General features: G+C 48.4%; 1 protein-coding gene across 3 annotated transcripts in view; it reads left to right on the top strand.

Annotated features, from left to right (window-relative positions):
* The window catches only part of AP1B1 (adaptor related protein complex 1 subunit beta 1), a 43,792-nt gene extending 17,664 nt beyond the window's left edge, over nucleotides 1-26,128 (top strand). For 2 of the 3 annotated variants that reach the window (XM_088143185.1, XM_088143187.1), the window contains 17 exons: nucleotides 958-1,148; nucleotides 2,181-2,402; nucleotides 4,015-4,135; nucleotides 4,614-4,709; nucleotides 5,554-5,669; nucleotides 6,745-6,910; nucleotides 7,558-7,656; nucleotides 8,547-8,806; nucleotides 10,406-10,607; nucleotides 13,617-13,637; nucleotides 14,482-14,622; nucleotides 15,106-15,251; nucleotides 16,148-16,277; nucleotides 17,905-17,989; nucleotides 19,494-19,580; nucleotides 21,089-21,243; nucleotides 25,632-26,128. In XM_088143185.1, coding sequence (XP_087999311.1) covers nucleotides 958-1,148; nucleotides 2,181-2,402; nucleotides 4,015-4,135; nucleotides 4,614-4,709; nucleotides 5,554-5,669; nucleotides 6,745-6,910; nucleotides 7,558-7,656; nucleotides 8,547-8,806; nucleotides 10,406-10,607; nucleotides 13,617-13,637; nucleotides 14,482-14,622; nucleotides 15,106-15,251; nucleotides 16,148-16,277; nucleotides 17,905-17,989; nucleotides 19,494-19,580; nucleotides 21,089-21,243; nucleotides 25,632-25,706 — 2,313 coding nt within the window. In that variant the 3' untranslated portion in view covers nucleotides 25,707-26,128. The remainder of the gene's footprint in view (nucleotides 1-957; nucleotides 1,149-2,180; nucleotides 2,403-4,014; nucleotides 4,136-4,613; nucleotides 4,710-5,553; nucleotides 5,670-6,744; nucleotides 6,911-7,557; nucleotides 7,657-8,546; nucleotides 8,807-10,405; nucleotides 10,608-13,616; nucleotides 13,638-14,481; nucleotides 14,623-15,105; nucleotides 15,252-16,147; nucleotides 16,278-17,904; nucleotides 17,990-19,493; nucleotides 19,581-21,088; nucleotides 21,244-25,631) is intronic. The other variant, XM_088143186.1, reaches the window with a different exon arrangement.
* Nucleotides 26,129-26,717: the final 589 nt, after the last annotated feature.

Raw genomic sequence — 26,717 nt, 5'->3', positions numbered from 1 at the left:
AACAAAAATCACCAGTTCCATGTTTGGCTGTTACCCAACCATGGAACAGATGGAAAAGGTCTCTCCTGTCCAAAAGACTGTTGCTTCCAGCCCTTTACAGAGGGGGAAGGAAGAGTGGTGAAATCTGAACTCTGGTTGCAGTATAATTCACATCCATTGCTGTAAAAGTGGGCGTCATTGTAATACATGTCGTCCTCATTTAGCAACTGCCTCATTTTGTGACGGTTCTCAGTTACGATGATGGTGAAAAAGTAACTTTGCAACCAGTCCTCCCATTTATGACCTTTGCAGGTCTGTAAAGCAAAGGAAAGCTGAAGCCAAATTGTAAGCATAGTTGCAGTTTCACTTAACAACCAAGTTGCAGGTCCCAGTTGTCACTAAGTGAGGACTCCCTGTTGCTGCTTAGGTTTTCTATACAGGAACTCCCTGAGTTAAGAACACCCAGGTTACAGATGACCCATAGTTAAGAACAGAGCCTATTGTAGCAAAAATTGAGTTAAATGCACAATGATTTGAGTTAATAACACAGTACTACTTATACAGTATTATACAGTAATACTGTTCTGACTTATGTACAAGTTCGACTTAAGGACAGATCTTGGGAATGGAACTCGTTCTTAAATGGGGGACTACCTGTGGTAGAAAATCTTGAATCCTTATGTGCTTGTTCATATTATCAACCAACTTTTCCCTAATGTGGTCCCCTCCAAAACTTCAGCTCCCACCATCTTGGGCTTCGTAGAGATAACTGGGTTTGTCGTTCAGTGCCTTGATTAGAAGGCTGTTGTGACTAAACAAAACAGGTTGCGTTCCTGTGAACCTTTCATGTTCAGGGACACCCAGGTAGTTCTCTTGCCCCATCCTTGTGTCTTTGAGCATGTCCCGTGAGAACCCCCCAAGCAAGGGAGTATCATTTGCAAGGGGGGGCTACGCTGAAGGTTCTTCCCTTTTATTTAGGTGGTTGCAAATGCAGTTGCGGCCCTCTCGGAGATCGCGGAGTCGCACCCCAGCAGCAACCTGCTTGACTTGAATCCGCAGTCCATCAACAAGCTGCTGACGGCTCTGAATGAGTGCACCGAATGGGGGCAGATCTTCATCTTAGACTGCCTGGCTAACTATATGCCCAAGGACGACCGTGAAGCTCAGAGGTATGAGCTGCAGCTTGGCTCACTTGCTCGAGTCCACTATGCAAGGAGAAGCACCCTGACGTGAAGTGCCCGTTCCTTGCTTGTGTGCCCAGTGGGAGCTTTTTAAAATTCACGCCTTTTCAGTCCCCTCCCAGCCAAGTCAGCATGGTTGGCTCTCACCGATACATAAAGTTACTGGGCTAAGTCACTGTGAAAACATAATGTGGAAAAAAAAAAACAGAAGCTTTGAATAATAATGAGCCCCCCCCCCATTATTTTTGCAAAACTCAGGAGCCTGCTTTGAGAGACGATTTTCCTTGCAATGGAGGGGGAAAGGCTGGAGGAGGAGGATTCTGAAATATACAGGATGTCAGCAGGGTAATTGTGTTTGAATGAGATCAAATTTAGTTTGGGCCTTGGCTCCGCCCATTCTTGGTATTGCTCCACCCATTTTTGAGAATGCTGCTCCACAGCCCAAGCATGATCTTTCATGCTTATCTCTTTTGATCTCCTCCTACCCACTTTCCAATGGCTAAGCCCATCTCACAGGGTTATTGTGGGGAACATAGGAGGCAGGAGTATTAGGTACATTCGCTGCCTTGAGTTATATATATAAAAAGGCAGGAAATAAATAATACAGGTAGTCCTCGTTTAACGGCCATTTGTTTAGCGACCGTTCAAAGTTACAGCGGTGCTGAAAAATGACTTATGACCAGTCCTCACACTTACGACAGTTGCAGTGTCCTGGGGTCACGTGATCACCATTTGTGACCTTCCCAGCCAGCTTCTGGCAAGCAAAATCAATAGGGAACCATGTGATTCACTTAACTGTGTGATTTGCTTAACGGCCATGGCAAAAATGGTCATAAAATCGGGTCCGGTCATGTGATGGTTCGGGTAATGACTGCTTCATTTAGTGATGAATTTTCCAGTCCTTATTGTGGTTGGTAGGCAAGGACTACCTGTCAGCTTTAGCAAGAAGTAGCTTGGAGAGAAAACTAGGCTTGGACCTCTGAGTTGGTAGAGAGCCTTGACCCTGCTTTACTTTTCCAGCATCTGCGAGCGGGTGACCCCCCGGCTGTCCCACGCCAACTCTGCTGTGGTCCTTTCGGCCGTGAAGGTGCTGATGAAGTTCACCGAGATGCTCTCGAAAGACCTAGATTATTACGGGACTTTGCTGAAGAAACTGGCCCCCCCTCTGGTCACCCTGCTCTCGGCCGAACCAGAGCTGCAGTACGTGGCTCTCCGGAACATCAACCTGATTGTGCAGAAAAGGTGACTGTCTCCCGCCGGCCAGGCGAAGGGCGGAAAAGGACGCGTGTGCCCAGCCCCAGACCAGCTGGCTTCACGCCCGAGCTGCTGAGATTGGTGGTGGCCTCTTGGGGGGGGTCGTACAGTATCTTGCCCTGTCGAGAACCTCATTGGCTCAGCCGCGCTCAAATCGAGCCAAGGTTAATAACAACCAAGCTTAGCCTGTTGTGTGAATGCCCAGCTAGTAGTCTCTTGTTGACCAGCCCCTGTGTGAGCCCCATCGCAGGGAGGGTTTTTGGCACGCAACAGTTTTTTAGGGCCTTGGGCAGCAACACAGGTTTTTCTGTTGGACATTTGAATAGAGAAGAGCAGGAAATAAACCGTGGGTAATGGAAAATATGTCTCAGCCGACGCCTCCTGTTTGGAAAGTTATTCAGCGTTTCAGATGCTGTTGAATCACAAGCAGCTGCTGAATCGTAAGCCCGAAAAAAATCAGTACTTGCCCCAGAGAGCTTACAATGCAGGTTTTAAAGAAGGAGAAGCAGGTTAGAGCCATTCTGGCCTAGTGGTGAAGGCGCCAGGCTAGAAAGCAGGAGACGTTGAGTTCTAGTCCTGCCTTAGGCACGAAAGCCGGCTGGGTGACTTTGGGCCAGTCCCCCTCTCTCAGCCCAGCCCACCTCACAGGATTGTTGTTGTGGGGAAAATAGGAGGAGTAAGGAGGATTAGGTCTGTTCGCCGCCTTGAGTTGACCAAAAATATATATTAAAAAGTGGGGGATAAAAATCTAATATTAAGAATAACAATTATCAAAGAGATGGTTGTCCCTCTGTTGGGATCACCATGTTTCTACTGATGCTTAAAAGATACTGTGCTTTTTTTGACAAGGTAAAAATGCTTTCCTCTTATAAATAGATGGAAAAAAATTATTACTGTTGCCTTTAATTAAACAGAGCAAAGGAAAAAAAAATCAGGGAAGGGAAGGGAGGTAGGGAAGAAGGGAAGAAAGAAGGAAGGGGGGAGGAAGGAAGGAGGGAGGGAGGGAAGGAGGGAGGAAAGTGAAAATACTTGTTTCTGTGTACAACTATTTTACACAGCCACTTTTCCACCTAACTGGGGTTTGCAGCTCTTGAACCATGGGTTTACCAATGAAAGCTGAAAAAGAGCTAACCAAGATTAACCCTAACCAAGCTTTACTTTCGGTACGAATGCAAGCCACCAGGTCTAATTGGTCAGGGCATGTGTGTTGTGCAGAGCCAACCCTGGTGAATGTGCACGCTAGTTGAAATAATACGTGGGGGAAGGGCTGAAAAACAGCTGTGCAACTCTTCCAGTGGGTCCCTGAGACCTTCTGGGTGGAGTAGTGCAGGGAAGTCGCCTTAGACGAGCAGCCGTAGGAGATATTTTGAGTTACCCAGATGCCTCTTGACTGGCCCATTGACTTCAGTGGGCCAAGAACAAGAGAGGAAAATTGCTCTTGAGAACAAGGGGATGGGTGAACACACTTTCTGTTCTTAGGCCCCTTTGAGCCTTTAGAACAAGTCGCCAAGTTTGAAAAACCCTGCTTTAGAAGGTCCTGACCTGGCTCCAACATTTCGTTATTTCATTATTCCCTTTCCCCTGTATTTCCCTTCTCCAGGCCTGAAATCCTCAAGCACGAGATGAAAGTCTTCTTTGTGAAGTACAATGACCCGATCTACGTCAAGCTGGAGAAGTTGGACATTATGATCCGCCTGGCGTCCCAGGCCAACATCGCCCAGGTAAAGTTCCTGAAGTAAAACCTTTGCCTGCCTCCCCCGCAGCTCTAAAATCCATCGAGGATCCCGTCAGAAGTTTGAGAGCTTCCAGAGTTTGATAAACTTGGCCAGGGTTGGTAGGCTGTTTGTGGAATACCTCACGAATACACTGGGCCCCTGCATATTTATTTTTTATTTATCCCTGGCTCTCTCCATCAGAAGAAAGTTCCTTCTTATTAAGAAGGAAGAAATCAGATTTGCAACAAAAGCGTGTGGAGTTTTGTGGGCTTTTAAGCAGAAGAGACCAGCATTTGTCTGAATCTTTATTTTTTGGATCCTTTTGCAAATCTCAAACTCGCCACACATCCTCATATCTCCTCAGGTTTCCAAAAGGATGTGTTTTTGCTTCCTTCCACTGAATTCCCACGTTCCTCTCGGAGGGAGGAGTTGCTGCGTTTGCACTAACACTTCAGGTCTCACTCCCCTTTCTGCTCCCTCGCAGGTGCTTGCAGAGTTAAAGGAATACGCAACAGAAGTGGATGTCGATTTTGTGCGGAAAGCTGTCCGGGCCATCGGCCGATGCGCCATTAAGGTTGAGGTGAGCCTCGACAAGATACAAGATGCATCTGAATAATGAATCGTAATTATAATGAATAATTTTCTGGAAGGCTGTGCGCCATCACAGAAGCGTCTGTTTCACAGATACTGTCATGGTATGAGGGAAGGACCTTGATGTCAGCCTTACTAGGTAGACCAGATAGGAATCACCACCAGATGAGCTCATTCTACGTTATTGTAAAGCTACATTGACAGAATCTCGCAAGTCAGAAAGTACAGTTCTCCCCCCGTCTCCTTTACAGCCCCAGAAACTAGGGAGGGTCCCTTCTGAGCCTCTTGCCCCACTCGCTATCCAGCTGTGGGCTACACCCTCTCTTATCTGACTGTTCCCTTGGCAGCATCTCTTCGTCCCGTCTCCAAGGTCTTTCCCACATACTATTACAGATGCTCAGCTAGTTTTACTTAGAGTTTCTCTCATCCTTTTGAGCTGAAGAAGTGGTAGCCATCAACCAATCTTGGCTGATTTCCAAAAAGCGAAGCATGATTGGGCCTTGCTTAGGACTTGGGTGAGAAGTACTAGGAAATCAGCAGCTGTAGGATAGGGTTTCTCACTTTCCTCCCTCCCTCCCTCCAATTTATAGAGCCACCCATCTCACAACTGTGACTCTGGGTAGTGTTCAGAGATTAACACTACCACAACGGTACAAACTTCTGACACCCCAGTTAGACCCTAACCCCCAGCCCCAAACCGCGCCACCAGCAGAGCTCTTGCCACAAGATCGCATGGATGTTCTTGGCTTTCCCCTTCCGTGAGCGATTGGAGCCTTCTCCAGCTTCTGGGCTGACCCAGCCTGTTTCTCTCTTTTCCTCTTTTCCCGTTTCAGCAATCAGCAGAGCGCTGTGTGAGCACGTTGCTGGATCTCATCCAGACCAAGGTCAACTACGTGGTGCAGGAAGCTATTGTGGTCATCAAGGACATTTTCCGCAAGTACCCAAACAAGTACGAGAACTCTCTTGGCTGAGCGACGGTGGCTCAGGGTTGAAGCCAAGTCCTGGATGCTGAACTTTACTCCCTTCTTTAGCAAAATTGCAGATCAGGACTTTTCCTTTTGTTGGAAAGCAGATGTGGGCAGGATTATTAGGGGGTCTTCCTTAACCAATTTGGCAGAATGTAAGGCATTCAAAACAAAATAAAGTTAGGCTGGGCCCCGCATGTAGCTTCCTCAGTCTTCCAATCCCTAGTCGATTTTTTTTCATTTGACATATATGTATTTTACTGAATTGGGGCCAGCCATGTATTAGGACTAGCTGAGTCCTGAGATTTTATTTTTTTGGAAAAAGGGGAAGGATGTCTGTTCTTCCTTAAGAACCAACCCAGATTGGCAAGCTGGAACAGACCAGAATTGGACTGAAGAAATTTCAAGGGTGGTGAAGTTCTCGGGACTTTGAGAAACTCCCAAGCAGTAGCAGCTGATTTCTAGAGATGCCCCATTCCAGAGGCACCTTGTGCCCATGTGATAACTCTATTCTCCATGAAAGATTATGGATAAGAAAAGGGGAGGTGGGTGGGAGGGCCACATATGAAATCCATATCCTATGATTCCAACCTTACTGGTTTAAAGTATAAGTGTACACAGATCACCAAAGGCATTGTTTACCTTCAAAAGAGGATCTCCTGTTTTGGGCTGAGGGGTCTCCTGGGATCCCCCAGGCTCTTGGCAACTGCCTGAACCCCAAGGGACTCCGATCAAGCATGGTTCTCATAGAGTCTTCTTTAGCGAGATTTCTTGGGAAGAAAGGTATTGGGTTACAAGATTCCCAACAACGGGACTGCTTCCCATCTATTCCTAATATATTCCCCCCAAATGCATTAAGACAGCGACATCTTTATTTTCTTTTTAACTGCCTTCCTGTGAATGAGTGAACTGGCACATCTTTTCACCGACAGCAAGGTGTAAAGGTGCGGCTGGTTGTTCACCTAACTGTCTCCTGCTTCTTGACCTGTCTGAGAGCAAGTCACTGCAGCTTGCAAGATCTCCTTGGTTGCATCAGAGGTTCCTGTCGTCTGCCCCCAGGTACGAAAGCGTGATCGCCACTCTGTGCGAGAACCTGGACTCCCTCGACGAACCAGAAGCCAGGGCTGCCATGATCTGGATCGTGGGAGAGTACGCAGAGCGCATCGACAATGCAGACGAGCTGCTGGAGAGTTTCTTGGAGGGCTTCCATGATGAAAGCACCCAGGTGCTGGGCCTCAGCTGATTGTGCCTGGGTTGAGGGGGGATGAAGAGTTTTTTCCTAGACATCAAAAAACGGTGGGTGCCCCAAACCACTGGAGTACGTTCCTGGAGGTGTCCTGCCCCCAGGATTTCAGTGCTGAGTGTGACGTGCAATGGGTCAGGTTGGTTTGTTTATTAAATTTCTCCCCCACCCATCTCCCCCCAATCCGGGAACTCTGGGCGACTCACCCAGAACATGAAAACCATAAATATATATAAATATATAAAACATTAATTTCTAAAAAAGGGAAAAGAGAGTCCAACCAAATGAAAAATCTGGGGCTGAAGACAGGAGGACTCTATGGGGCTAGCCATCCCCATGCTTGAGGTATTCCCTCCCCGCCCCAGGCCAAGTGGCAGAACCAGGTCTTCAAAGCCCTCCGGAAGGCCAGGAGGCTGGTGCGTTGGCATCTCCAAAAATGCCAATGACGTTGCCTCCAAAACGTCTTGAAAGCGAAACGCACTGTTTGGAGTGCCAAACGCATTGCCCCCTGCGCCGGTCTGGCTCTTTCCATCATTTTGGAAGTGCTTTGGATTTGAAACGGGGCCGGTCACGCTCCGTCCTTTAGCCGTTCTCCGTTCACCTCCGAACCGTTTCTTCCCCCCGTTCAGGTTCAGCTGCAGCTGCTGACGGCCATCGTGAAGCTCTTCCTGAAGAAGCCCACCGAGACGCAAGAGCTGGTGCAGCAAGTGCTGAGTTTGGCCACCCAGGTATCGCTCTTCGTCCCTGGCGCCCCAAGGGTCCCCTTCCAGCCTCCAGAAAAGCCTGTCAAAAGGCCCCATGGCCGTGTCGGGGCAGGAGAAAAACGAATGGATTGTCATCATCATCATCATCATCATCGGCAAAACTAAGCCAAATACAGACTTCCCAGTTCTGTGACTCTCCACCAGGCCAGTTCAAAATCAGTCCCAGTTGATGGTCACTCTTTGGGTTGGCTTCAGGACACTGAAAACTGTCCAAGTCCTCAGCATCCCTCAGCCTGGTGAGGGTTGATTGCACAGAGTGGGCAGAGGAAACGTCGTTTTTCCTTTTCTCAGAGGTGCTCAGGGCGACAAATAACGGGTGCTGAAAAGGCCCGAGTGTTTTTTTTTTTAATTGGAAAAAAACTTGGGGAAGACAGCTTTTCCCCTGATTTCATAATTGCAGGAACATTTACTCTCTACTCAGGGAATCACAACAACGACAGTAAGCTGCCTGATTCCCAGTGACTGGTGGGGAGAAGGGGGGAAATCTCCCTTAACTTTTTTCCCTACCTCCTGCACCTTCAGATCTCTGGTCGTGGATGTTCTTCAACACTGACTGTCTCCTTGACTTTCAAGCCCCTGACAAGTGGTGAAAAACAGACTCCCTCCAGTCATGTTGGAGTCCTGGTGGCTCCCTGGACATAACCATGTTTTTTCAGAATCAGTCTAGAAATGGTTTGCCAGTGTCCTCTTCTGAGATCTCTTTCTGACTTCCTATGGCCTCCAATCCTGGGATTTCCTATTCATCTCCCATTCAGGGACTAACCTGGCCTGGCCCAGCTTAGCATCCAAGCCCATCCACCTCGTTTAACCCTGGGGTAAATCTGTCTTCCTCTTCCCTTCCTTCCAACCTGTAGGATTCGGATAACCCCGACTTGAGGGACCGGGGCTACATCTACTGGCGCCTGCTCTCCACGGATCCTGTGGCGGCCAAGGAGGTGGTCCTGGCCGAAAAGCCTCTCATTTCTGAGGAGACGGACCTGATCGAGCCGACGCTGCTGGACGAGTTGATCTGCTACATCGGCACGCTGGCCTCGGTCTATCACAAGCCCCCGAGTGCATTCGTGGAGGGGAGCAGAGGGGTCACCCATAAAAGCCTCCCCCCCCGGACAGGCTCGTAAGTCGGACTCCGAAATCGCCATTGGTTAATTGATTACCTGACTTGCATTCGAGTGCTCCCCATTTTCCCTGACAGCAGCAACTCTTGAGGTGAGGTGGGGTGAGCTGAGAGACAGCTCCTGGCCCAAGGTCCCCCAGGGAGGTTCTCCCTGCTCCTTGCTGAGCACCTTAATGACTGTACCATAGTGGCTCTTGAGCTGAGAGAGCGTGACTGTCCCCAGGTCCATCATGGAGCTTCCATGCCTGAAGGGGGACTAAAACCTGGGTCTTGCACACTTGAGGGACTGGCTCAAGGTCTCCAGGGAGCTTCTGCATCTTAGGCAAGACCAAAACTCAAGTTTCTGCCCTCCTAGTCCAGCACCTTCACCAACTAGACGCATCATGGTTGGGTTGACATGTCGTACAAAGCCATAGTTGGTTTTACTGTGGCTTGCTGAATGAAGTTGGCTGAAATTCCAAACCCTAGTAGGCCGTAAGCCATGGATTACAAGCTACAGTGACTGGATTCACACCGCTGTAAAAGCCAACCAACTTACACGTTGGCTGATTGGGTTATGGGAAACTCAGCCCGTCGAAGAGGGTCACCATAATTTGTCAACAGAAGCTGTCTGAACTGTTTTATTCCTGTAGAAGTGAGTCAGGAGCCTGACTTGTATAATTCTTTAAAAAATCCATTTTGATCAGCCGTTCCTTGATGTGTTGGCTTTGGTTAGGAATTAATGGGTGAGACACCCAAGCGACAGTTGACAGAGATGATTATTGTCTGGTATTTGCACTTTGGCTTAATTTTAAAAGGGCATGGGAACTTAAACGTTGCTTCAAAAGCTTTCCTGAAAGAAGGCGAGCTCGGAGGAAGGATTTGAAACTGCTGGAAGGCAGTTTACACAAGGTGGCTGCATTCACACAAAGCTGTGGTTAAGCTAAAAATGGGGCTGGACGGTTTGTGGCGCAGGGCGTTGTGGGAACCCTGTTCTAGTCTCGGCACGTCGTGCGAACTCTGCCATCTCATGTGATTTCTGTATTTTGGCATAGCCTGTTGGGTGAACCCAGCCATGGTGGGTTTGCCAAACGAGGTTAATGTGTTGGGTAAACCCAAGTTGTGTTAGGTAACAACTTGGAGCACCTAAAGAATAGCCTGTTCATAGTCAGATTGTGATGTATTATCTTGAACATAGCTTGTTAGGTAGAACCAACCATTGCTGTTTTTTAGGATTTAGTTTAGGGCAATGTTTCTCAACCTGGATAACTTTAAGAGGTGTGGACTTCAACTCCCAGAATTCCCCAGCCAGCATGCGCTGGCTGGGGAATTCTGGGAGTTGAAGTCCACACCTCTTAAAGTTATCCTGGTTGAGAAGTACTGGTCTAGGGTGTCAACTCAGCCTGGGAGTTGGGTTCACAGTGACCCCACAAACTTTATGGTTGTGGGAGCATTTGAACTCAGATCTTGTTCCTCATGCAGCCCTTTCTGTTCTGCCCACGTTACCTGTTTTTTCTGCCCTGTGTGTATGTGTGTCAGGAACGAAAACAATCCAAAGGCTGTTTCAAAGGAAGCAGGCAGTTTAAAAGCAGCCATCTCCCCTTCCTCCCATAAACACAGAAGCGAAAGCGCGGAGAGTCCAGATGTTGCTCCAGCTGGGGTACCGCCTTCGGAGCAACCAGCCGTCATCCCAACTCAGGGCGATCTTCTGGGAGACCTGCTGAACCTTGACCTCGGGCCCCCGGTCAGCAGCCCTCCGATCGCGACATCGTCGGTGCAGATGGGAGCGGTGGATCTCCTCGGCGGTGGCTTGGACAGTCTCGTAAGTCCCTCTTGTCCTTGGTTAGTGGCCTCCAAACCCTGAGAAGCTTGTGCAAAAAACCCCCAAAAAAATAATTCCAGAGGGCTTCCCATTTCTCTGAACTGTAAGAGAAGTCACTGCGAGTAAAAATGTCATTGCAGGAAAAAAAAACGTTGCGGTAGAGGGTTTTTTCCCCCTTGCATAGGGGCCCTGAAATGCTGACAGGGTTAGGGTTAGGGCAAACATTATTGCAATTACTGTAAAGACGGTTGCCGTACAGTTTCTTCCTTGCATAGGGGCCTCCAAATGCCAACAGGTTTTTGACATAAAATCCAGAAGGGCTGCAAATTTCTCTGATTTTCCATAGAATTCACTGCTAGTAAAAAAAAAGAAAAACTCCATTGCAGTAAGGGATTCATGGCGAGACATTTATTTCCCTGCAACCACAGTCTCTAAAGGATGATACGCTTTTTAAAAAAGGCTACAAACGCCTCTGAAGACTAATAGAATTACAGCTCGTGTCCCGCTAGTCTATCTTTCCGATTTCTCTGATATGGTTGGACAATTCTTCAAAAGTTGGATTAATCGCTCCCTAGTTTTTAAGGTTGGTTGGTCTGTTTGTTTCTGAGATTTAGAGGTTGTCCAGCTTTAAAAAGACTCTGGGCAGCTTACATCAAACAAGAACATCAAGGAAAACCATAAAAACCGACAAGGAGATTCTGTGGTCCAGACAAATAGACTCCCTCTGTGAAAAGCATCACTTAAAGGGCTCCATAAACGCCCTACCCCAAGGCCTGGGAGAATAGTCAAACTTTTTAAAGCTTTCTGGGACATCCTTAGGGTGGGGGTGACACAGATCCCCTTATTCTCTCCCATTCTGAGACTCTGGGCTTTGCCCCCTATTTTAGCAGTTAACAGAAAACCAGACTGGCATTTCTATCATAGGCATTCAGTAACAGAATCAGAGGGACTGCATTCAGGGGAATTCTAACATTCCTGCAAATATTTCAAAACTCATCTCATGCTGCCACGGTGGGTACACTTAACTAAAGTGGAAAGCCTTCTTAATTTAATGCCGAACGCTGCTTAAAACAAAAGCACGCGTTACCGTCAACCCAGACATGAGACGTGGATTTGCTGCGAGCTGCTCAGAGTCAGTTGAATGGGTGGAATATAAATGATACAATAAATAAATACAATCACCAGGTTTTATTCAACCTAGACGTCTTTAATACTTTCGGTCTGGGGCAAGTCATTCATCCATTCAAATTTGCAAGACTGAAATAATATTCAAGGCTGTTAGAGGACAATCCTTCAGTCTGAAAAATGTCCCTTTTCAAAGCATTCTTCTAGGTCGTTGCCAAAAAATGATTTCTGAAACGGGTAAAAAATTGTGCAGCTCTGTCAAAACGGACAGAAAATAATAATGACTGTCAATTCTACCTTGCTTTTTCCTTCAACACCGGTGGCCCATATATGCCAGCTGTTCAAATTCTCAGTTATTCGTTATTTCAACAAGCATTATCTATTCAGGTCCAGATCTTTCCTACCATAAGGACTAGGAACTTGGTTTTGTGTCTGCTGAACACTTAAATGACCCCTCTCCCCCTTCCCCCTGCACTCATCACTTCCTCCCACCCTTGAGGAAATTCAACCTATGACGTAGTGGCTAAATTTTGCAATAGATGCGAAATCCCTTGAAGGCTCAAACTGCCCTATTGACGCTGCTGCCATCACAGCCGGATGATATTCTGTCTTACTTGTCTGTGTGGTGTGCGGTCTGATTTTAAGACTACAGGCCTGTAGAATCACGGGTGGGTATTTTTTCCCCCCAGAAAAACAGCTAGTACATTTGGCAAGAGTATATTTTATTTTTATTTTTTATTTTGTTCTGCTTTGTTTGTTTTATTTTATTTTGTTTATAGGTTCTACTTGTCCCCCCGCCCCCCGTTCAGTCGTGTCCGATTCTTGGAGACTGCCTGGACAAGTCCCTAAAGTTTTCTTGGCAAGGTTTTTCGGAAGTGGCTTGCCATTGCCTCCTTCCTGGGACTGAGAGGGAGGGACTGGCCCAGAGTCACCCCCTTTGTGTCTAAGGTGGGACTAGAACCCAGGGTCTCCTGGGTTCTAGCCCGGTGCCTTCCCCACGACACCAGCCTGGCTCTCTCTACTTGCTTAGGGGTTAGCAGAAGCTAGGTCAGTCAGTGCCAACTTGCAGGGCTGGTTTGAACCAGGTGGCTAAGAATGGCGTCCTTAGGTAGGTGCCTCAGTAGCGTGTGGGCTTTTACGTGTTGTATGCTGAGCCAACTAACTTTTCATCCCTCCCTTTTTTGTATGTTGTCTCCCTTCTTCCCCTTCCTGGCGTGCCTGTCTGCCTCCCTTCCTCCTTCCCTTCCTCCTTCCCTTCCCTTCCCTTCCCTTCCCTTCCCTTCCCTTCCCTTCCCTTCCCTTCCCTTCCCTTCCCTTCCCTTCCCTTCCCTTCCCTTCCCTTCCCTTCCCTTCTCCTCCTCCTCCTCCTCCTCTTCTTCCCATTCCCCCTTCCCCATCTCCTCCCCCTCTTCTTCTCTTCTCCTCCTCCTCCTCCTCCACTTCTTCCCCTCCCCTCTTCCTCTCCTCCTCCTTCTATTCTTCTCCTCCTCCTCTTCTCCTTCTTCTCCTCCTCCCCACCTCCTCCCCCTCCCTCCTCTTTCTCCCTCCTTCCCTCTCACCTGTTTTGCTTCCTTTCTCCTTTCCTTTCCTTTCCTTTCCTTTCCTTTCCTTTCCTTTCCTTTCCTTTCCTTTCCTTTCCTTTCCTTTCCTTTCCTTTCCTTTCCTTTCCTTTCCTTTCCTTTCCTTTCCTTTCCTTTCCTTTCCTTTCCTTTCCTTTCCTTCCCTTCCCTTCCCTTCCCTTCCCTTCCCTTCCCTTTCCTTTCCTTTCCTTTCCTTTCCTTTCCTTCCCTTCCCTTCCCTTCCCTTCCCTTCCCTTCCCTTCCCTTCCCTTCCCTGCTGCTGCTGCTGCTGTTCTTCTCTCCGCCTTCCTGCTTCTGTTTCGAGATGGGGGAAGAATCCGAAGGGGTAGGCTTCAGCTCTCCTTACTCACTTTCAAGAACGGGCCTTGTGTTCAGTGAGCCTGCGGCCCCCTTGCCCTCTCCCGTTCTGGCCAACTGGGGCGGGTGGATGGGCGCAGGACGGAGGCGCCCCATGAGCGAGAGCACATCTCTCTGCCTCCCCGTCCGGGAGAAACCCAGTTGCAAGAGAAGCTGCTTCTTGGAATGTCTGAAAAATAATCCCAAAAGTGATAGAAAAAAGAACATTCCTGCCCAGCTCTCCATTTATTTTCCTTTCATTGCTTATCTAGATTTTGGCATTGTTTCTCCCTAGAGCAGTGTTTCTCCACCTTGGGAACTTTAAGACAGGTGCTGGGGGATTCTGGGAGTTGCTGGCTGGGGGATTCTGGGAGTTGAAGTCCACCCGTCTTAAAGTGGCCAAGGTTGAGGAACCCTGCGATAAAGGACTCTTTGGAAGGACCCCCCCCCCAAAGTCCAATGCTTGGAAATACCTGTTATTGCCTCTTCCCAACTTCAAACACACTGTCTCCATTCCCACGACAGGTGAAGGTGCTTTTCCCATGGCTTAGCCCACTGTACAAACCCACCTATTTGGGTTACGTTATGATTCAGGATTCAGGGCCCATTCAGATGTGTGATCGATTTGTTGACCCAAGTTAAAGGCATTGGGGGATCCCAGCCTTCCTGCCAGCTTGAGGGACAAGATGCTTCCTTCCTGGGAATCCTGCGCAAGGGATCTCTTGCGTTCCCCGGTTTTTGGCTTCCTCTTCCCCGCCTCCTTGCGATATCTTGCCCCCCTTTCAGATTAGCCTTGTGACCTTACAAGAACGCCATCTCTTTCTTCTCTGCAGATGGGAGCACCCAGCTTTGCAGCACCCAGTGCAGTCATCCCCTCAAACTTGGGGGGACCCCTCGGAGGGGGGCTGGGAGACCTCTTTGACCTGGCTGGAGGCGTGAGCAACTTGTCGGGCTCCCACATCGCTCCCAAAACCGTGAGTAGCTTTGATCTCTTAGGACCCTCCGAAGCCAAAGACAGCAGCGCCTCTCGGAAGCCATTGCTTGCCGAAGGCTTGCGAGGGCAACTGGGTTTCTCGTGGCTGGATCTTGCCGTGGTCTGATCTTGCCATGGCTTCCCTTCCCAACTGTAAAAGAGAATTTCTCGGAGACAAGGGCGAGGCACTTTCCAGAAACCCCATAAAGTTGGGCCCTCCTCTCGGGCTTGAGATTTTATGCTGTGGTTGAGAAAGCAGGAGGAATATCTCTAGACAGATCATCAGCAGATGGGGATCCCAGTCCTACCACTTCCTCGATCGTGCTCCGCGCTTAAAAAACTCAAGACGTGCTGATGGTTTGCGTTCTAGAGGTCCTCTTCTTTCGGCCTTGGCCTGCGCTCTCACGGTCACTCGGCCGGCCCTGCGGGAACCGTCTTTGGAACACCTTGGCTGCCAAACCTTGAGGGTCCTCTCTGGTTTTAGGTGTGGCTCCCCGCGGTGAAAGCCAAGGGCTTGGAGATTTCAGGGACGTTTAGTCGCCGGGGAGGTTCCCTCTCGATGGACCTCACATTGTCCAACAAAGCCTTGCAGGTCATGTCGGACTTCGCCATCCAGTTCAACCGGAACAGGTAAAGCTTCACCCCACCTGTGTGACAGCCTCTGATGATGATCTCCTTTATACTGAGCGGTTGGTTTGATGATGCCAAACCCTCTAAGAAGTTGGCTGAAGAGGCTTATCTGGCAGAGTAACCTACCCCGACCCCCAGAATCCCCAGCCAACCAGGTTGGAGAAGGCTGGGGTCAAGAAACAGCCCATCAAACTGGATGTGGCTTCCGGTTTTGCTCCTCCTTCTCAGTTTCAAGGTTCAGGAAACACTGTGTTAGATGTTCATTTTATTTCTATGAATATGCTGCAGTTTTCTGAAAGTGGGGCTAGGTTTTTCCCCAAACAAATTATCCAGAAAATGGACAGGTTCAGCTTCCTGGTCTATCCCATGCTTTTATGATTTCCTGGTGGCCTCCCATCCAAGAGCTAACCATTTTAGCCTGCTGTGTAATGCAGCAGGTACTAATTTTGTAAATTAGTCTCTCCTAATGGAGCCCCAAATCTCAGTAATTCTCACCCTTCTGTTTCCTGTTTTAATTGCCTGATTAAGGTCCAGATGCTCTAGCGCAGTGTTTCTCAACCTTGGCAACTTTAAGAGATGTGGACTTCAACTCCCAGAATTCCCCAGCCAGCATGGCTTAAAGTTGCCAAGGTTGAGAAACACTCCTCTAGACATTTCCAGGAATAGAAGTGTTGTTGCTGGTTGGGGCATCCATAGGTTGCAGCTGAAAAACAGAGCATCTGCTTTGGGTGCAGTTGACAGCAACTCCAGGGGCAACTGGGAAAACTTTTCAGGAAATCAGTGCCAGGTAGTTGGACCTGGTGGATGAAGGGCATAATTCATTCTAGAGAGGTTTTCTGTTGAAACCGTCGCCCACCAATATATGTCTGCTTGACTCTCTGGCCATTTCTCTTCAGCTTTGGTTTGGCCCCGGCTGCGCCTCTGCAAGTCCACACTCCTCTCGCCCCAAACCAGAATGTGGAGATCTCTCTTCCCCTCAACACTGTTGGCTCGGTCATGAAGATGGATCCCCTGAATAACCTCCAGGTGAGCTGAAGGGGGCCTCAGAGGAGCAAGAGGGAACAGGGGTCTTGTAAGAGGCCAGGCGGCCGTGCGGTGGGGAAGGGCTGCAGCTCAGCAGGGCTCAGTGTCCATTCCCAGCATCTTTGGGAATAGCATCTTTGTGGAGCAGAGGTGGGTGCAGCTTGCAGGGAGCCAGTCAGAGCAGCCTCTCTCAAAACACCTGGATTCAGGATAAGGCCGTTCCGTGGCAAAGCTTCGAGGACACAAGGCTGCTGATTTAAAAAAATGGCATGCCCGCAGTCCCTTCTCAGGCCGAGGAGAAACATTGAAGAAGCTAATTCAGTCAATCTGGGGGAGTGCAGCTGGTTCCAAATGAGCGGCACGAGCAATAACGGGCGCCTATCACTGGGCCCATGTGTCGCCATTGCCACGTGAGCTGCCAGTCGGCTTCCGGCTGCAATTCAGGGTGCTGGTTATAACCTCTAAAGTCCTGCATGGCAGAGAGCCTGGATACCTGAGGAACCACCAATCTCCCATCATTTCTGCCCACCCGGTTCCTTCCAGCAAAGTGGGCGCACTCCAGGTCCCCTCCGTTATATGTTGCCATCTTGTGGGAGCTGGGAAGGGTGCCTTCTCTGGCGCGCCCCCCACCCTCTGGAAGAGCCTCCCCCCCCCCAGAGATCAGGATGGCGCCCTCCCTCCTGGGGTCCCAGAAAGCTTGAAAACCTGGCACTGGTCCCAGGCCTGGGTTGATGTGTGTGATTTGTTGAACGGCCCCTGTTTTGTTTTGTAGATTTTTGTTATGAAAGCGTTTTAGTCCGGGCTGCCTGTTGATTGAATATCTTGTCTGTTTTTATGCCTCGTTTTAGTTTGGTGTACCACCCTGAGTCCCAACAGAGCTGGGTGGCCAATAAATTTAAATGAATAAACTAAATAAATCTCAACAGTTTAGCACAGTGCTTCTCAACCTTGGCCACTTGAAGATGGGTGGACTTCAATTCCCAGAATTCCCCAGCCAGCCATGCTGGCTGGGGAATTCTGGGAGTTGAAGTCCACACATCTTCAAGTTCCCAAGGTTGAGAAACACTGTGTTAGCATGATGGAAAGGCATTGCCACTTCCTTCTTCCAAACGCTCTCAGACTTCCTAACTTAGCCTCAAGCCTGGAATTTCCTGATAATCTCTCACCCAAGAACTAACCAAACCCAATGAAGGTTTTTTTGCGATTAATTTAAGTCGTGCGGGTGCTGCCAGCATTAATTCTACTATGCCAAGAATTCAGATTCATCTCTCCCCGCTCCCCCAACTCCATTTTCAGCTTTGTAAGTTATGGGAAGGTTGATGATCATTGCAAAACATCTGGAAAACGTAAATGAGTCTATCTTCCTGCTTTTGTTTCCTCGGACACGATCTGCCCCCTTTCAAACAAATCGTCGTCATCATGAGGACTAGGAACGTTGTAAAGCATGTCCCAGCCCCCCGCTACCTTTCTGTGGTCTTGCAGAATTAGAGTGTATTATTCCTTCCCCAGCTTGAGATCTTCCCGATGTATCTGGTTCCAGCACCTCTGGAAGGATGGAGAAAGTTTGATCGTGCACAGTCCAACTCTGAAATTTTAATGGGCTGGAACCAAACTCTATTTTTACTTTCAGGTGGCCGTGAAAAATAACATCGATGTCTTCTACTTCAGTACTCTGTATCCCGTGTACATTCTCTTCGTGGAAGATGGGAAAATGGGTAGGTGGGTCTGGCCTGTAGAAGACTCGGCGGGTGGAAAGTTGTCCAACGGACGCTTTTTCTTAAACTTTCAAGAAGGACATTGCCTTCCCCACGTGGCCAGAGCACATCCATAAGCCTCAGCCGGCCAAAAGTTGGAAGCTGTTCTCGTCCCCTTGTTCTTTATTTTGTTTTTTTACCTTATCTGTTTTCAGTGGTTGGGGTTTTGGAACTGTGTTGTGTTTTATTTTTATTCATTTATTTTGCAGGGGGTGGGGTGGGGTGGGGTGTTCCATTGCAAGCCAGCCAGACTCGTTCAGAGTCAGGCAGCACCTACATCAAATTAATTACATTAATTACGTTAAATTAATGAGTGGAACTGTAGTCTTCTACAACATCAGGAGAATACCAGGTGGTCTAGAACACAAGACAGTCTAGAACCAACCCTGCTTTGCAGGGAGAAAAGTGACTGGCTAATACGTGGACCTTCAGAAGCGAATATCCAAGAGTTATTGGATATTCCCAAAGTCCCAGTTCCCCGGATACCCCAAATGCTGAGATGGGTCTCCTGGTCATTGCTGTTGGCTTTAAGTGGACAGGTCACTGTGCAGAGGGAATGAAGCCACTCCCTTGTGGTTCAGAGTCTCTGGCACAGGAGGCAGGGAGATCAGTTCTGTGGCAGTGTTTTCTGTTGGGTTAACCCAGGGTTGAGCTGCTAGATCAACCAATGCTTCGCACGGTTAGCCTGACTCCCTTTGACACCTTAGGAGAGCTTTCTGCAGCCTCTCGCAAGGGAGGACCATGTGGTTTTTGCCAAGTCAGGATACTGAAATGAGAACTTCCAATCTTAGACGCAGTGTATCTTTGAACAATGTTTCCTGGAAGGAGGGCAGGCAGGGGGGTTAAGCAAAGGGCCAGGGTGCCATTGTTATGGACTGAATATGCCAGCCTTTTCAATCCAGGCAAGTCCATAGATGATGCACTAGAACTTGTCTTCAGGCAAGAAGGAGTGATAGTTGAAGGCCAGTACAGATAATCCTCGACTTACGACCATTCATTTAATGACCATTCAAAGTTACAACAGTGCTGAAAAAAGTGACTTGTGACCGGTCCTTGCACTTATAACTGTTGCAGCGTCCTTGCAGTCACATGATCAAAATTCAGGTGCTTGGCAACCGGCATGTATTTATGGCAGTTGCAGCATCCTGGGGTCACATGATTGCCATTTGCGACCTTCCCAGGGGGCTTCCAACAAGCAAAGTCAATGGGGGAAGCCGGATTTGCTTAATGACCAGGGCAAAAAAAGGTCGTAAAATTGGCCATGACTCATTTAACAACTGCATCGCTTAGCGACAGAAGTCCTGGTCCCAATTGTGGTTGAAAGTCGAGGACTACCTATGTATATATATCCTGGTTTTTTTTTTTCCTGGAGATGGCAGTGCTGGGGCACAGATATCTGGCACCAAACAAGCAAGATTTGCATCTTCCTCTTGCTTTCAACCCTCCTCCTTCTCTTTCCGGCTAGAACGGCAGATGTTCCTGGCCACGTGGAAGGACATTCCCAATGAGAATGAAGCACAGTTCCAGATTAAAGACTGTCCGCTTAGCGCAGGTGAGATGAGAATAAGGCTCTGCCAAACCTTTCAAGCTGGAAACGCCCATCTCAAGTATGAATTAAACCTTCCCTTCTCAAAACAGGCTGTCCTGACCAGTCCCCCCAATTGTTCTGAATCCAAAAACAGGCCATTTTGAATTGGAAACATTTTCTGCATTGCTAGCAGGGAGCTCCCCAGTCCAGCAATATTTTTGGTTAAATGCTGTTAAAGTTGTTTTAATAGTTGATAGTCTCTTCCAGAGAGAATCATATATTTATAAAGATGGGTTTGCCCTTCAAAAGCTGTTCACACGTAAAAGTAAACCCTAAACCCAGGTTAACAATGTCTGGTTCAGGTAATGCGATGCCCAGACAAATAAATTTTAGAGGGGCTTATTGTGATTTGTTAATCCAGTGACTGGGTTCCCACAACAGACTGAATCACTAGCTATTCAACCATATTTGAGACTTAGGTTAATCTGTTGTATGAACCCGCAGCACGAATGTCACCTACTTTTTCACAAACTTTTTCCAGGATATAGGTCGTGTTTAGGCTTTAAGCAGCACCATCTCCAAATTAAATGCTGGCTGGGGAATTCTGGGAGTTGAAGTCATAACATCTTAAAGTGGCCAAGGCTGAGAAACTCTGGCCTAGAGAAATTAAGCTTTCTGTGGATTAGAGGGTTCGAATGCTGGGAGTGGGAAAAGCTGAATTTGACATCCCATCTTCATTACGTGTCCGGTTATTTGAGGAATCCTAAAGTCCTCGAGCTGAGGCCTTCAAGACTTAGCCACGGCCCAGTGCAGGAACTGTCAGCCCTTTGAGGTAGGCCAGGCCAGAAAACAAACACCACAAGAAATACTAGAACTTGTTATTGATTCAGTAATAGAATTTTGAAAGTCTGGTACTGTTTCTCTTTTCCTCCCTCGGATACCAAAGAGAGTCAAGATGGGGCAACCTTGAGCTTCTTTCTCAGCCTTTCTCGTTTTTCTGGGCTAAGCTCATTTTTCATTAACGGTGGCTGCATATCTTCTTGAAGGCCATCTCTGTGTTCCTCCACGCAAACCCGAATTAAAGCATCTGCAACAGAGGGCAGCCGAGTTTCCACTTGAAGACCTCCAGTGAAGGGTAGCCCACCCCGCTCTAGGTCATAGGTGCCACTGTCCAGCTTGGGAACGTTTTCTCTAATGCTAAACCAGAATCTGCTGTCCTGTAACCGAGATCTGCGTTTCCACATCGTGCCTTCTACGATGGCAGAGAACAGCTCCAACCTTCAGTTGGGCATCTCTCCTGGCTTGCCCTGGAGCAGGGCGAGGAGCTACACAAGGCATTGAGGTTTTACCCTCAGCCTTGTGAAGCTGCTCCCCTGTGATGCCTGTGACCATTCTCCGAACGATAAACGCTAGGAGTTTTTTTTTTTAATTTGCAGGCTGGGAAGCTCATCTTCCGAGCCCGTCTTCCCCCAGGGCCAGGAGTAGCTCTGTGAGTGTTTAAAATTTGGTTTGCTTTCTTTCTGGTTGGACAGATGCCGCGAGCAGCAAGCTGCAGAGTAACAACATCTTCACCATTGCAAAGAGGAACGTGGAAGGCCAGGACATGCTATATCAGTCGCTCAAGCTCACCAATGGCATCTGGGTCCTGGCTGAGCTGAGAATCCAGCCCGGGAGTCTTAACTTCACGGTATGGCTTCCTCTCCTGATCCAAATGGGTGCAAGTCCACCAATTTTAGGAACTCTTTCCAGCTTTTTGCTCTAGATTTCTTTCTTTCTTTCTTTCTTTCTTTCTTTCTTTCTTTCTTTCTTTCTTTCTTTCTTTCTTTCTTTCTTTCTTTCTTTCTTTCTTTCTTTCTTTCTTTCTTTCTTTCTTTCTTTCTTTCTTTCAATCAATCAGTCAATTTATATGATCACCCCCTCTCCAAGCAAGATACTCTGAATTGGGACATCAGTAAGTGCATAAAAATGAGCAGCTTTGTTTAAAAGCTCTGCTGCGGGCAGGGGTGTTTGCAGGGAGGGGAGTCAAAAAAGTCAAGATGGCAGGCACAACCATGCCATCTGGACTGTTTTAACCCCCTGTGGACCTCCCTGCCTGCAGGTTTATAAGCAAAAGGGAAAAGAAACATCATGAGATTATTGGTTATGTGAGAATTTTGCATATGGTAGCCCTCTCCAGCCTGGGTTTGCCATCTAGAGAGGGCGATAGCTTTCCTTTTGCAGAAGGCGCAGGATGCAACACGTTTAGGAAAAGAGGAAGACACTGCAGTTGCGAAAGACGTGCCACTTTGCAGAAGATTTGCAAATTAGCCGTTGCAGTTCGCCCAAGTTGCAAAAAGTTTGCCGGTCAATTTAGCGTAGTGGCGAAGGGACCAGAGAAATCTGGATTCAAATGTTCATGTATCTACTGATCTGACTGCCAATCCTGGAATTTCACTCCAAGTTACATCCTCAGGGTTGTTCCGGGGATAAAATTAGGGAAAGACCCATGTAAGCCACCATGAGCTCTCAGAGGAAAGGTGGGATAGGGATAGAGGCCCCTGTTTTATATTTTAGCATTCATCTCATTTTGTACTTTTGTATTCTATTTTATCTTACCCTGTTTTATCTCACTCTTTGTCATGGGAAGTAGGAATAACCTTGAGGGGCAGGATCAAGACAACGGTCATTATATCTGCTTTCTCTTATAAAAAAAAGATTTTATTTTACGAAGAAAAGACTTTTTAAATTCTTTTATAAAGAGAAAAGAAATTATAAAGAGCAAAGCAGATATAATGGGAGGCAAGAGTAACCTTGAGGAACAGGAGGAAGAGCCGCAGCCAAGACAATGGTCGGTTAAGAGAAATCTGAGTCCAGGGCAGAACTCTAATCTGAGAAAGCCTCTCAGACAAGACCCTCCTTAGTTCTCGTGAAGATAAAGGGAGGGAAGGGGGAAGCATATTCGGACTTGCAAGATTCTGTTGCTGTAACCTTATTTATTTATTTGTTTGTTTATTTGAATTTATTAGCTGCCCAACTCCAATGGACTCTTCATACTAAAAGTAGTATTGACATTCATAACTTTGGTTTTCTGGTCCAGTCTACCTCGAAGGACTGACATCAGCCTTGCAAGTCCAGATACGCTCCCCCCCCCACCCTTTATCTTCGTGGGAACTAGGGAGGGTCAAGTCCAAGCTGCTTTCTCAAACTACATTTCTTCCCCAGACTCGGATTTCTTTTATCTGACTGTTGTCTTGGTTGCGGCTCTTCCTCCTGTTCCTCAAGGTCATTCCTTCTTCCCATTACACTCTTACTCTTATTTTATCTACCTTACTCTATTCTATCTCACTTAATGTTACCTTCTCTTATTTTATTCTGTTTTATTGCGGCTGACGCCCATTGCTTCTTGATACGGTCAATTGACTAATCAGTACAGCTGTACAATAGACGCCCTGAAAGTAGTGATTCTTGTTCCCCCTCCGTTCTTGTTATTATGCATGTGGGAATGGCCTTGGGAGGTAGGAGAAGGCACTGCAGCCTAGACAATGGTCTCATAAATAAAATTTGGGCCGGTGGGGGAGGAATGGAGAAAGCATCTCAGAAGGGACCCTCCCTAGTTTTTGGGAGAGTAAAGGTGGGGGATGAGAGGGGCATTTTCAGACTTGAAAGATTCTGTTAATGCAGTGTTTCTCAACCTTGACCACTTGAAGATGGGTGGACTTCAACTCCCAGAATTCCCCAGCCAGCATGGCTGGCTGGGGAATTCTGGGAGTTGAAGTCCACCCATCTTCAAGTGGTCAAGGTTGAGAAACACTGTGTTAATGTCACCTTACAATGAAGATAGAGTTAGTACTCCTGGTTGTGCTTCTTGTCTGAACTACCATGAAGGGCTAACCTCAGTCGTGCAAACCTGAAAGTTGCTGCACATCTGGAGGCCATCCGGAAACAGCCGTATAAGGAACATCTGTCCTTGCCCCCCCTTCCCCCCAGCACTGGTTTTAAGCCGCAAAGCTTCAGGTGACTTCTCACAGAGTGAGAAGCCGGTCCGGTGACCCGAAGCGGGGACCCTTTGTGTGAAGTCTTCCCAACCCAACTTTGGGGAAAGCAGGTCATAAAAGCCATGGGCTGAAATAAAACCGAGTGAGGCAAACAGCGAGCCCTCGTGGGGAAGAGCCTTTGAATTGACGAGGAAGACGTCTTGCCCCAGCAGCCTCCAGCTGTGCATCTCATGGGGGGGGGATCTTGGCCCAAACCCACCTTCCCTCTTCTCTTTTATACCCTTCATATAACTGCAATGAGATTTGGAAGTTTTTCTCCTCCTCTGCCTCCACCCCGCCCCAAGAAAACCTGGTTGGGTCTAAGTTCTGGGATTTTGTAGTCCCCCCTCCCCAGTCCTTTCCTTTGGACGACAGTGTAATCTTATTTTTCTTTTTCTTTTGTATTGTTTCCTTCCGGTCCGTTGCTGCCTGGCCACTGGCCCCTCCAACGGGCCTGCCCCCCTCAACTTACAGGATCTAGAGGTTAGCGCCCTACGTTTGCTTCTCTCTTTCCCAGCGTTCAGGAGCCAGCTGTTGCTACCCTGCTGTTCTCACCGTGCCCCTGCAGAATTCCACGCCAGCCTGGCTTCTAACACCCCTGTCTGCAAAAAATGCATTTCCTCTGCCTGGTGCAAGTTAAGAAAGGGCCGGTTTTGTCGCTGGGAAGCGGGAAGGGGTGCGGGGGTGTTGCAGACCGCAGGGATTTAGACGATACCCGCTTCTTAACAGACCCTTTCATTTTTTTTTTCCGGCTGTGCCAGCAGCATAACCACCTTTCCCATTTCTAACCTGAGCTGCTGGTGCCACCTTGAACTGGAGCGCTGGCTTTGCACAAGGTTTAGAATGGCTTTCTTCGACCCGGTGCTCTCCAGATGCATTAGACTACAAATACCAACATCCCCAGCGAATAGAGTTGGACTGGTACTGGGGAGACTAAGTTCAAAAGCACCCAAAGTTGCAGATGGACACCCTCTGTGTCAGTTTTCAAGATGCTCACTACTCACACTAAAAAGTCACCCAACCACTGAATATCTTAGTAGCTTGGTTCATATCTTCCCCAATCTGGCACCCTCCAGACTGCTGATTCCCAGAATTCCCTGGCCGGCATGGCCTTTGGAATTCTGGGAGTTGTTGCCTAGTGATCCGGAGAGTGCCAAGCTGGGAAACCTCCTTATAAACCAGGGTTTAGAAATCAGTGGCACGGCGTAATGCAAGGTGAAAACCTAAATCCTAGAGTTGTGGTGACAAGGAAGTCCTTGGAAGTAAGCTGAGATCTTCAGAAAACGGAATCAATCGGAATTTGCTTGATAAAATGCTTTGAAAGATCTCGATTCACGTGCATCATAAACACTGTTGGATTTAAGGTGAACTCCTTCTGCAGAGACAAATGTAGCTGGAGTTAATTGTTTGCTTTAGGACTTCCTGCTGCAAGCTTAAATTAGTTTTTAAACTCCGGCCTACAGAAACCTGTCTTTTTTCCCCCCCTTCTGTATAAATGTGAGAATTTTTGCTTGGGCTCAAGGTGCAAGCATCACGTGCCGCAGAGAGGCTTCTCGCAACGCTGCCGTCCCAAGAGCAAAGTCAAAACAGTTAAAACCCACTCCAGGTCCACTGTCAACGGCAGGAACGGTTGAAACAGCTGGCCTCTGCGAGGTTTCAGCTGGTGGGCAGAGGAGAGGGGAAAACCTCTTAATCTGGGAAAACGTGCTAGCCCTCTCTTCTCTGCCTTCCCCCTAGGTGTGTAGACTTCAGCTCCCACAATTCCCCTGCCAACCTGCCCATCCCTGAGAATTCTGGGAATTGAGGTCCCCCTCCTGGGGTTGGAAAAGGGTGCGATATGACATCAGGGGGCTGGAAAAACAGTAGATGGCTTCTTCACAGCGCCTTTTCGGTCTCTGCTCTGAACGACTTGGCCCAACTTTTAAAACTTTTAGCTTCCCCGCCCACCGCCCCACCCTCTGCATTTGGATACCACGTCCTCCGGTTTACTAACCCCGCTGCCTCCTCCGAGGAATCCGTCGGCGGCTCGGGTGGTCTTCATCTCCTTCTGCTTCCCTTGCAGCTGTCCCTGAAGTGCCGTGCCCCCGAAGTCGCCCAGCACATTTTCCAAGCCTACGAAACCATTCTGAAAAACTGAAGCCGCCCGTTCCTCCTTCCCCAGAGCGGTGGAAACAGATGGGGACCAAGCCGTGGAGAACAGAAGGGGGAAAAAACTTCCATTCCCCCCCCCCTTCGGGAGATCGTTTTGGGCAGGGGTCGCACGAATGGCTGGGATCCGGGCAGCGGACCCGGCAGGCTTTGCGAGTGGCTGGAACGGAGTCCTCTATGAAAGCTGAGCAACGAAGCAGCGGTGGGTGGTGAAGGAGACCTGGCTCCATATCCTTGTGCGTGCGTGTGTGTGTGTGTGTACAAAGGCCTGCCGTGTTTCCCTGCTGAGGGCACCCGTGTCCTTGGTGTGTTGACATCGCAGGCTGCACGGGTCCCCTGCGTCTTTCAGCGCCTCCTCGCGGTCTTGCTATTCTCCCTCCCAAATAAAGAAATCCGTGGCCCACCTCCAGAGGAGGAGGATGGTTTCTGTTTTACAGCTGGGTGGGAAAGGCCTGCTGAAGGCGTAGGAGATGAGCCGGGTTAGTCTGGGGGAGCCGAACATCAGGCAGCACTTTTCCAGCGAGCAAATTTTATTAGAAGGTAGGCACTTGGGTGAGCTACCCCTTCATCGGACGCTCATGATGCTGCCAGATCTCTTCTGATTTTTTGCTAGGTGTAGAGAAAACTCATTGCTCTTTTCCAATGGTTTAGCACAGTGTTTCTCAACCTTGGCCACTCGAAGATGTGCGGACTTCAACTCCCAGAGTTCCCCCGCCAGCACAGCTGGCGGGGGAACTCTGGGAGTTGAAGTCCGCACATCTTTGAGTGGCCAAGGTTGTGAAATACTGGTTTAGCAGGTTGTCAAGCTGCAGGCCACTCACAGGCTTTCATTTCTGGCCCCCAAGACATACCCCAATCCTACCACTTGAAATTGCAAGGGGTTTTTTGCAAAAAATTCAGGGCAGTCCCGTATTAAAGTTAAAAAATAGAAAGGATCGCCGTGAATGTGCAGAGCTCCCACCAAATCTCTCTCTTCCAATCCTGACACCTTCTCCAGCAG

Source organism: Python bivittatus, unplaced genomic scaffold (assembly GCF_059951505.1).
Source record: "Python bivittatus isolate LINGU-HERP-01145 unplaced genomic scaffold, Pbiv_v1 ctg000280_np1212, whole genome shotgun sequence".
Lineage (NCBI taxonomy): Eukaryota > Metazoa > Chordata > Lepidosauria > Squamata > Pythonidae > Python > Python bivittatus.
Note: the sequence above shows the minus strand (reverse complement) of the source record. Positions and strands in the feature narration are given on the sequence as shown.